This window comes from Tachysurus vachellii, chromosome 19, assembly GCF_030014155.1.
Source record: "Tachysurus vachellii isolate PV-2020 chromosome 19, HZAU_Pvac_v1, whole genome shotgun sequence".
NCBI classification, from domain to species: domain Eukaryota; kingdom Metazoa; phylum Chordata; class Actinopteri; order Siluriformes; family Bagridae; genus Tachysurus; species Tachysurus vachellii.
This window is the reverse complement of record NC_083478.1, coordinates 1,822,501-1,832,500: the sequence shown is the minus strand read 5'-3', so window position 1 is coordinate 1,832,500 and position 10,000 is coordinate 1,822,501. Positions and strand designations below refer to the sequence as shown.

Sequence of the window (10,000 nt, the reverse complement as noted above, 5' to 3'; positions counted from 1 at the left end):
ACATGTGAATTTATGTGTTTCTATAAACAGCGATTATAATTCAAAATGAAAAAACATTCATAACAATGGCGTCATTGTCTCTGAAGAGGTTTGTGTGTTTGTGTGTTTGTGTGTTTTGCTCTGGGGTTTTGTGTTTAGGGACCTAAAGGGAAAGCTGGAATTCCAGGAATCGCAGGAACACCTGGACTTTCTGGACTTCCTGGAATAGACGTAAGTCAAAAAAGCAGAATATTTAAACATTTCTTATTAAAGAACAGATTGTTTACAGTGGGACTGTGTGTGTGTGTGTGTGTGTGTGAGTGTGAGAGTGTTTTATGTGTATGTTTGTGTGTGTGTGTCTGTGTGTGTGAGTGTTTGTGTGTATGTTTGTGTGTGTGTGTCTGTGTGTATGTGTGTGTTTGTGTGTGTGTGTTTGCGTGTGTGTGTGTTTGTGTGTGTGACATTTTATATTTTATTTTAAAAAAATGGACCTCTATAAATAACCCAAACAATGTTGGTCTAATTGTGTTAATCTGATACACACGTGTACTCACGTATACACACGTGAATTGTGTGTTTGTACACGTCCTGTACACTTTACCTCCAGTCAAATGTTTTTAATTTTTTATGTTTAATTCTTTCCTTAAACAAGTTGTTTCTATAAAAATGAGTTATTTAAAGATAGTTAAAGGTTCTGAGAAAGTTAAAAGCTTCATCAGGAATAAAAAACATAAAATACATGAAATAAATTCTACAGTTTCTTTAATTCATTTTTTGTTAATCGCTTCATTATTATTGTAAAAGGATTTTCTTGAGCCGGGGGGCAAAAACTTTTAAATGAAGTAATAAAATGATCTGCTAAATTAATAATTATATTTTCTCTTGTGTTGTGTTGTGTTTTGTTCTGTTGTGTTTTGTGATGTGTTTTGTTCTGTTGTGTTGTGTTCTGTTCTGTTCTGTTCTGTTGTGTTGTGTTGTGTTGTGTTTTTGTTCTGTTCTGTTGTGTTCTGTTGTGTTGTGTTGTGTTTTGTGTATGAAGATAAATGTGTTTTGTGGTTTATTTATTTAGGGTCTACCGGGTCCTGATGGGCCTCAGGGGAAGGACGGACCTCCAGGACCAAGGGTAAGAACCTACACAATACAGTCACACTCTGTGTCAACACAATACGTCAACACAATACATCAACACAATACAGTCACACTCTGTGTCAACACAATACATCAACACCATACATCAACACAATACTCTCACACTCTGTGTCAACACAATACATCAACACAATACATCAACACAATACACTCACACTCTGTGTCAACACAATACATCAACACAATACATCAACACAATACACTCACACTCTGTGTCAACACAATACATCAACACAATACACTCACACTCTGTGTCAACACAATACATCAACACAATACATCAACACAATACACTCACACTCTGTGTCAACACAATACATCAACACAATACATCAACACAATACACTCACACTCTGTGTCAACACAATACATCAACACAATACATCAATACAATACACTCACACTCTGTGTCAACACAATACATCAACACAATACATCAATACAATACACTCACACTCTGTGTCAACACAATACATCAACACAATACAGTCACATTCTGTGTCAACACAATACATCAACACAATACATCAACACAATACATCAACACAATGCAGTCACACTCTGTGTCAACACAATACATCAACACAATGCAGTCACACTCTGTCAACACAATACATCAACACAATACATCAACACAATACATCAACACAATACACTCACACTCTGTGTCAACACAATACATCAACATAATACAGTCACATTCTGTGTCAACACAATACATCAACACAATATATCAACACAATACATCAACACAATGCAGTCACACTCTGTGTCAACACAATACATCAACACAATGCAGTCACACTCTGTGTCAACACAATACATCAACACAATACAGTCACATTCTGTGTCAACACAATACATCAACACAATGCAGTCACACTCTGTCAACACAATACATCAACACAATACATCAACACAATACATCAACACAATACACTCACACTCTGTGTCAACACAATACATCAACATAATACAGTCACATTCTGTGTCAACACAATACATCAACACAATATATCAACACAATACATCAACACAATGCAGTCACACTCTGTGTCAACACAATACATCAACACAATACAGTCACATTCTGTGTCAACACAATACATCAACACAATATATCAACACAATACATCAACACAATGCAGTCACACTCTGTGTCAACACAATACATCAACACAATACATCAACACAGTACATCAACACAATGATGTAGGTCAACGGCGCCGATGGCGGTTGTTGTTAACCCGGGCCTCGACCGATCCGGTATGAAATCCGTACTGACGATTCACATGGTTAAATTTGGCAAAGTTTTACGCCGGATGCTCTTCCTGACGCAAAACTCTCTATTTATCAGGGCTTGGGACCGGCACTGAAGTCACTGGACTGTGACCCCCATGGCCAGATTGTACTGTTTATTCAGTCAGAGTTTTCTTTAGGGTTCAAATATGAACAATTTACTTCATCTGGAATCAAAGAGAAACATATGACTGACAGACTGGAAAGATAAAAATGTGAAAAATGAGTTAAAAATTAAATCACAACACGTTATAAATGATGATCAGTTACTGAGCTACAGATTCAAACATAACTAGATTCAGCCTCAGTTAGGAATTTAAACAAATCTGTTTGTTGAATTTTGTTTATTAACTTAAATTAAACATTCTATAAATCATTTTTACAAATCGTTGCTTTGTGAAATCGTTACTTTAGAGTACAGGGGCACGGTGGCTCAGTGGTTAGCACGTTCGCCTCACACCTCCAGGGTTGGGGTTCGATTCCTGCCTCCGCCTTGTGTGTGTGGAGTTTGCATGTTCTCCCCGTGCCTCGGGGGTTTCCTCCGGGTACTCCGGTTTCCTCCCCCGGTCCAAAGACATGCATGGTAGGTTGATTGGCATCTCTGGAAAATTGTCCGTAGTGTGTGATTGCGTGAGTGAATGAGAGTGTGTGTGTGTGCCCTGTGATGGGTTGGCACTCCGTCCAGGGTGTATCCTGCCTTGATGCCCGATGATGCCTGAGATAGGCACAGGCTCCCCGTGACCCGAGGTAGTTCGGATAAGCGGTAGAAGATGAGTGAGTGAGAGTGAGAATATCATTCACTATTCACAGAAAAAAAGAACTGTGTGTGTGTGTGTGTGGGTGTGTAAGATTCTGCCTGTTTAAGATCCCTCTGAACTTAATCCAAGAAGGAATGTGGAGCTCAGAAAGATGAAAACACAGCATTAATCAGTGAGGATGAGGACGATAGAAGAAGGTGATGCTGATGATATAGTGTACAGAACTACAGAGTTTTCTTTAGGGTTCAAATATGAACAATTTACTTCATCTGGAATCAAAGAGAAATATATGACTGACAGACTGGAAAGATTTTCAGACGTTTTGTAAACTAAAATAAAATTAGATGTATAATTACTTTTCAGAAGCATCAGCCGTTCATCAGACACTCAGTGTTTTCTCTCTCAGTAATACGTTAGAAGTTTGACGTTAAACTTTCTGGATTTCCGACATTTTCCAACAAGAAAAACGCTTCACAACTTGAAATTCCTACTTGTAAAGCGATAAAGATGTCATCTGTCATCATACATCAAATGATTGTGTTTATGGTCGTAAACGTAATGTACAGTAAATTAAATCAGTCACGTAGTTTGTTTAAATCGATAACACGAAGAGAATAGAATTTATTTTTAAATGATAAACACGATATAAATGTTAAAAGATCGTTTGTGTCGTTAATGTTAGCTCGCTAGTTTGATGTTAGCAAAAGACACTGCAATGTAAACGAAACTAGTTTAGTCTTTTCTCACACCACACAGTTAGATCAAACACAGCCGTGTGTCAGTTAGATCAAACACAGCCGTGTGTGTGTGTGTGTGTGTGTGTGTGTGTAAAAAAATAGGCTTTCTCTTCTTCAATTCAATATAATTTCTATTGGGAACGATGGATGAAGAAAAGCTGAAATGCAACAAGTTTTGTGTAACTAGGCAACAGAGTTCTATTGCATCACTTGCATGACTTGAGTGTAATATACATACAGAACACAAAAGTGCTCTCAAAAGTATGGAGGTTTTCTTCAGTGAAAGAGTGCATACCTTTATTATATAAATAAAAGTGATTCCGGTTGTCCAAGATGGCCGCCTTTAGATAACGTCACGTCGTTCAGTAACTCGGTGAAGTTTAGATCGTGTTTATAGATGACGGAAAGACCAACTGTGTACCGAACGACCCGTCTGTGTGACTGTGTGACGTCAGTGAAGAATTAAAAGCGGTTCGACGTTTAATCAGAATGCTTACGTGATATGAACGATCTTGTTTGTGTTTTTTAGGGCGACGCAGGACCTCCTGGACCACCTGGACCTCCTGTAAGTGTACCATGAAACAGTATGATGAATATTTCTTATTAGACATGTTTCTATTTTGGGAACAAACACGATTCTCCTCGAGTACTTACAGTCCTAATTTTCTAACTTCAACTTGATCATGTGGCAGAAATGAATATGACGAATGAGCCTGCGATTAGACAAAGACAATAAAAAGGTTTCATTATCAAATATTGTTGAATAGAGAGTAAAAAAAAGACCGTAACAAAATCTTCAGTTTAAGGAACTATACACTATTAAAAAGATAAAGATTCATAGCTGTTTTATTACATAATCACACTGTAGCGTAAAATACACCACACATCTTATACAAATTCATTCATTTAAAGATTATTGGTGCTGTAATCACAAGACCTTATGATTTAAGGATGGAATAATGTTCCCTGAGCTGTGTATTCACAGGGTTTATTATTCACAGGGTTTAATATTCACAGGGTTTAATATTCACAGGGTTTAATATTCACAGGGTTTAATATTCCACAGGATTATTATTCCCCTGGATTACATCCCAAGGGTCCGATATTCCCCAGGAATAATATTCCCAGAATTAACATCCAGATGTTTCCAGATGTCTGGAGATTTCTAGAGATGTATATAATATAGACACTATATTCCTATATGTCCAATATTTCATATGTTTCCTATATTATATTATGTTATATTACATATGTACTGTTGTGCTCAAAAGTTTGCATACCTTTTTTTTTTTTTGCATTTGCAAGAATTTGCAAGAAGAAAACATGAGTGAGAAGAAGAAAAAACAAATATGTTTTATTTCTTATAGGACTCAAGTAAGGTATAACAGAATAGTATCAAAAAATAAATTAAGAAATAATCCCTGTTCAAAAGTTTGTATACCTTTAGTTATTAATATGGTGTGTTGCTTCCTTTAGCATCAATGATAGCATGTAGTCTTTTGTAATAATTGTGCTTGGGGCCATTAATTCTCTCAGGTGGTAGAGCTTCCCATTCTTCTCAGCAAAATGCCTCCAGTTTCTGTAATATTTTGGTTGTCTTGCACAAACTGCAGGTTTGAGATCCCCCCAAAGTGGCTGAATGATATTGAGGTCAGGAGACTGTGATGGCCTTCAGAACCTTCACCTTTTTTCTGCTGTAGCCACTGGAGAGTCAACCTTGCCTTGTGTTTCGGATTATTATCATGTGGAACATCTGAGATCGTCCCATGCACGGCTTTCATGCTGTAGAAGGCAAATTGTCTGCCAGTATTTTCTGATAACATGCTGCATTCATCTTAGCATCAATATAACATCTCTGTGTGACTGGAGCTCACACAGCCCCAAAACATCCGAGATCCACCACACCACCATGCTTTACAGTGGGGATGGTGTACTTTTCACTGTAGACCTTGTTGACTCCTCTCCAAACATAGTGTTTAAGGTTGTGACTATAAAGTTCAGTTGTGGTCTCATCACTCCACATGACTCTGCTCCAGAAGCTGTGAATCTTGTCTAGATGCTGTCCGGTGGACTGAAGAAGGGTTTTATTGTGGCATGGACACAGTAACGACTACCACTTTTTCCCAGAGCAGCCTGTATTTCTCTCCAATGTGTTTGTGTGTATTTCTTTGCGTCCTGAACAATTCTTCTTGGAGTAGTGTGTGAAATCTTTCTTGGTCTACATGACTGTGGCTTAGTATCAATAGAACCTCTTATTTTCTGCCTCTTTATCAGAGTTTAAACAGCACTGACTGGCATTTTCAAGCGTTGAGATCTTTGTATATCCTGCTCTATAAAGTTCCACTACTTTATTACGCAGGTCCATCGGCAGTTCTTTTATCTTCCCCATGGTGAAGTATCCTGACAAGTCAGAGCATCACCTCATGAGCTGAGAAACTCACTGATTTATACACAGACACTAATTACAATTACAACGAGTCACAAGTGTAAAAACTGTGGCCAAACATTCAAGAATATGTAAAGTTTTGCTCAGGTTGTTAAGGTGATCAATTAATTAATTAATGACTTCACGCGACTGCGATCCTTAAATAAGAAAAAAATATTTTGCATCATCAGTGATATTTTCCATATGAATGGCAATGTTTAACTATTTCTTTCAGGTATGCAAAAATTGTTTTGAGCACAACTCTGTATAATAATAATAATAATAATAATAATAATAATAATAATAATAATAATAATAATAATAATAATAATAATAATAATAATAATATATGTCACTGTTTCATTATTATTCCGTCATTTAATTTCCTGTTTATAATAATGATAATGTTTATCATTTTTTATTCATTTTATTTTTATTCATTGTTATATTTCATCACTTTTTATAGTGTTTGATGTTCATTAGTTCCTAAAATAATAAGCCTGTGTGTGTGTCTCTTAGGGCAGAGGGAGACCTGGAGCTCCTGTAAGTGTTCATCCTGTCACTGATTATCAGTTCATACTGTGGATGACACCTACATAGGAAAATAGACTTAATGTGTTTGTGTTTGTGTGTGTGTGTGTGTTTGTGTTTGTGTGTGTGTTTGTGTGTGTGTTTGTGTCTGTGTGTGTTGTGTGTGTGTTGTGTGTGTGTTTGTGTGTGTTTGTTTGTGTGTGTGTGTTTGTGTGTGTTTTTGTGTGTGTGTGTGTTTGTGTGTGTTTGTGTGTGTGTGTGTGTGTTTGTGTGTGTTTGTGTGTGTTGTGTGTTTGTGTGTGTGTGTGTTTGTGTGTGTTTGTGTGTGTGTTTGTGTCTGTGTGTGTTGTGTGTGTGTGTTGTGTGTGTTTGTGTGTGTTTGTTTGTGTGTGTGTGTTTGTGTGTGTGTTTGTGTGTGTTTGTGTGTGTTTTTGTGTGTGTGTGTGTGTGTTTGTGTGTGTTTGTGTGTGTTGTGTATTTGTGTGTGTGTGTGTTTGTGTGTGTTTGTGTGTGTGTGTGTGTGTGTTTGTGTGTTTGTGTGTGTTGTGTGTTTGTGTGTATGTGTGTTTGTGTGTGTATGTTTGTGTGTGTGTTTGTGTGTGTTTGTGTGTGTTGTGTGTTTGTGTGTGTGTGTTTGTGTGTGTGTGTTTGTGTGTGTGTGATCTTAGGGGCTGCCTGGAGCTAATGGACTGCCTGGTGGTGTAGGACCTCAGGGACCTCCAGTGAGTCTTTCAGTCTTCTTCAAACAGCAACACAGAGAACAAGCGAAGTCCAGCAGGAGTCAGTGTTTTAGAAAGAGGAGTTTAAAAAGAGGAATCTTGGCTTTAAACGCTCAAACGATAAAAGATATATTGTTATAAAAACCATCCCAGATGCTGAAGCCTGTTTAGGTTGATATTTTAGCTTTCATTTGATGTATTGTTCATTAAACTGAGCTAAATGGTGTATATTAAGAGTGTGTGATGGACAGTCATCAGTGCGTCATGGAAATCTTTCAGTTATCTTGTAAGCTGATAAGTTAACTTATCAGCTAGATTAGCGTCATAGCTCCAAACCGACCTACACACCTTTATAAAAAGTACATGATGTTACTTTTGGTGTCTGAACCGATCCTTTAAAAGTTTCAGTACTCAAGTGTGTTGTAGTTGTTTATTATTAATATCTAACAATGTTAATTATTAGTGTTAATAATAATAATATTAATAATATGTTAATAATAATAAAGAATAGAACTATAGTGAATTCTACACACTGGATTTGGATCTGTTCATCATTTTCTTTATTTCTTAACTTTGTCTGCTTTTCTTTAGGGACCAGAAGGACTTCCAGGACTTCCAGGTCTTCCAGGTCCAGATGGGCCACCTGTAAGTGCTCCAAATGATACCTGAACACAGAATAATAATAATAATAATAATAATAATAATAATAAGAAGAAGAAGAAGAAGAAGAAGAAGAAGAAGAAGAATCACTGTTAACGCAGAACTGATATTATAGTGTACAAAGCAGTCCATCATATTTCTGATGCTGAAAACAGCTGAGAAAAAGAAGAAAAAGAAGAATTTCTCTAAATCTGGTTAAAAGTTGAGCTTCGATATGTAACTGTGTGTTTTGTTCATGTTTTAAAAAAACTGTACCATGTTCTTTCTCGTCTGTTTAGGGTTTACCTGGAGCGCTTCCCGAGGGAAATGGTGATGCACTGGTAAGTTCACGCTAAATGTACGCTAGATGAAATTTATTCCAATAATCCGATATTATATTATTTTGAAAATACACTTTAAACAAAATATTTCATCTAAATAGTAACAAGAATAAAAATCGTTTTCGGTTACATTCAAACTGCAGGAAAAATGTTCATCAATAATAATATAATAATATTTCTTAATTTTTTTTAAAAATCTTACATTTAAGCTAATTTATGTAAAAAATCGAAATTTGTTTTTTTGTAGTTTTTAATTCTAACAAAAATAGAATTAACTTAAATTCTAAATGAACTGCAGGAAAACTACATTTTTAATCTTTAAAATTTTAAATGGACTAAAAAAACAGAAAGTTTAAAAAGTACTATTGTAATTATTCTTAATTTATTACGTAAACCAAAAATTGATCCAAAAGTTTTTACGTAAATCGACTAAAAGTTATGTTTAAATGTATTAAAAATGTTTGTTTGTTTGTTTGTTTGTTTTTTTACCAGCATGTTAGAAATATCAATCACAAACATAGTTTTTTAAATAACTTTCAATTTTAAATAAATTGTCACAGATTTATAATCACTACTTTGAACTGATTTTTTGTCATCTTATAGTGTATTGTAATATTCTGCTGTTTAAACGTATTAAAAGCATCGTTTGTCTTGTATTTGTCAGTGTCCTGCTATCTGTCCACCAGGACCCCCGGGGCCTCCTGGAATGCCCGGTTTCAAGGTAGCGCATCAGAAGCTACATACTGTGACATGGATCACATTTTCTGAAACTGTTTTTTATTATTACTTTAATCGGTCTTTCTATAACGTTTCAGGGACACACAGGACACAAAGGAGACAAAGGAGAGCCAGGGAAAGATGGAGAGAAGGTAAGATTGGTGCATGATGGGATATTTATTTGGTATTTCATTAAATCGTGAAGTGATGACTGTAGGGGGTCACGGTGGCTTAGTGGTTAGTACGTTCGCCTCACACCTCCAGAGTTGGGGGTTCGATTCCCACCTCCACCTTGTGTGTGTGGAGTTTGCATGTTCTCCCCGTGCCTCGGGGGTTTCCTCCGGGTACTCCGGTTTCCTCCCCCGGTCCAATGACATGCATGGTAGGTTGATTGGCATCTCTGGAAAATTGTCCGTAGTGTGTGATTGCGTGAGTGAATGAGAGTGTGTGTGTGTGCCCTGTGATGGGTTGGCACTCCGTCCAGGGTGTATCCTGCCTTGATGCCCGATGACGCCTGAGATAGGCACAGGCTCCCCGTGACCCGAGGTAGTTCGGATAAGCGGTAGAAGATGAGTGAGTGAGTGAGTGAGTGATGACTGTATAAATTTGATGGTGATGATGGTGTGTGTTTGTGTAACTATCTCGACATCTTTACTACAGGGTGAACAAGGGCCACCTGGGCCTTCTGGAATCCCAGGAACTGTTG

At 36.9% G+C, this 10,000-nt stretch overlaps 1 protein-coding gene across 1 annotated transcript in view; it reads left to right on the top strand.

Annotated features, from left to right (window-relative positions):
* The window catches only part of col9a3 (collagen, type IX, alpha 3), a 28,898-nt gene that overhangs the window by 4,966 nt on the left and 13,932 nt on the right, over positions 1–10,000 (top strand). The window contains exons 4-13 of the mRNA XM_060894121.1: positions 139–210; positions 1,049–1,102; positions 4,452–4,487; positions 6,867–6,890; positions 7,547–7,600; positions 8,189–8,242; positions 8,536–8,577; positions 9,242–9,298; positions 9,393–9,446; positions 9,955–10,000. The exon at positions 9,955–10,000 is cut by the window's right edge and continues 8 nt beyond it. Of these exons, the coding sequence (XP_060750104.1) occupies positions 139–210; positions 1,049–1,102; positions 4,452–4,487; positions 6,867–6,890; positions 7,547–7,600; positions 8,189–8,242; positions 8,536–8,577; positions 9,242–9,298; positions 9,393–9,446; positions 9,955–10,000 (493 nt within the window). The remainder of the gene's footprint in view (positions 1–138; positions 211–1,048; positions 1,103–4,451; positions 4,488–6,866; positions 6,891–7,546; positions 7,601–8,188; positions 8,243–8,535; positions 8,578–9,241; positions 9,299–9,392; positions 9,447–9,954) is intronic.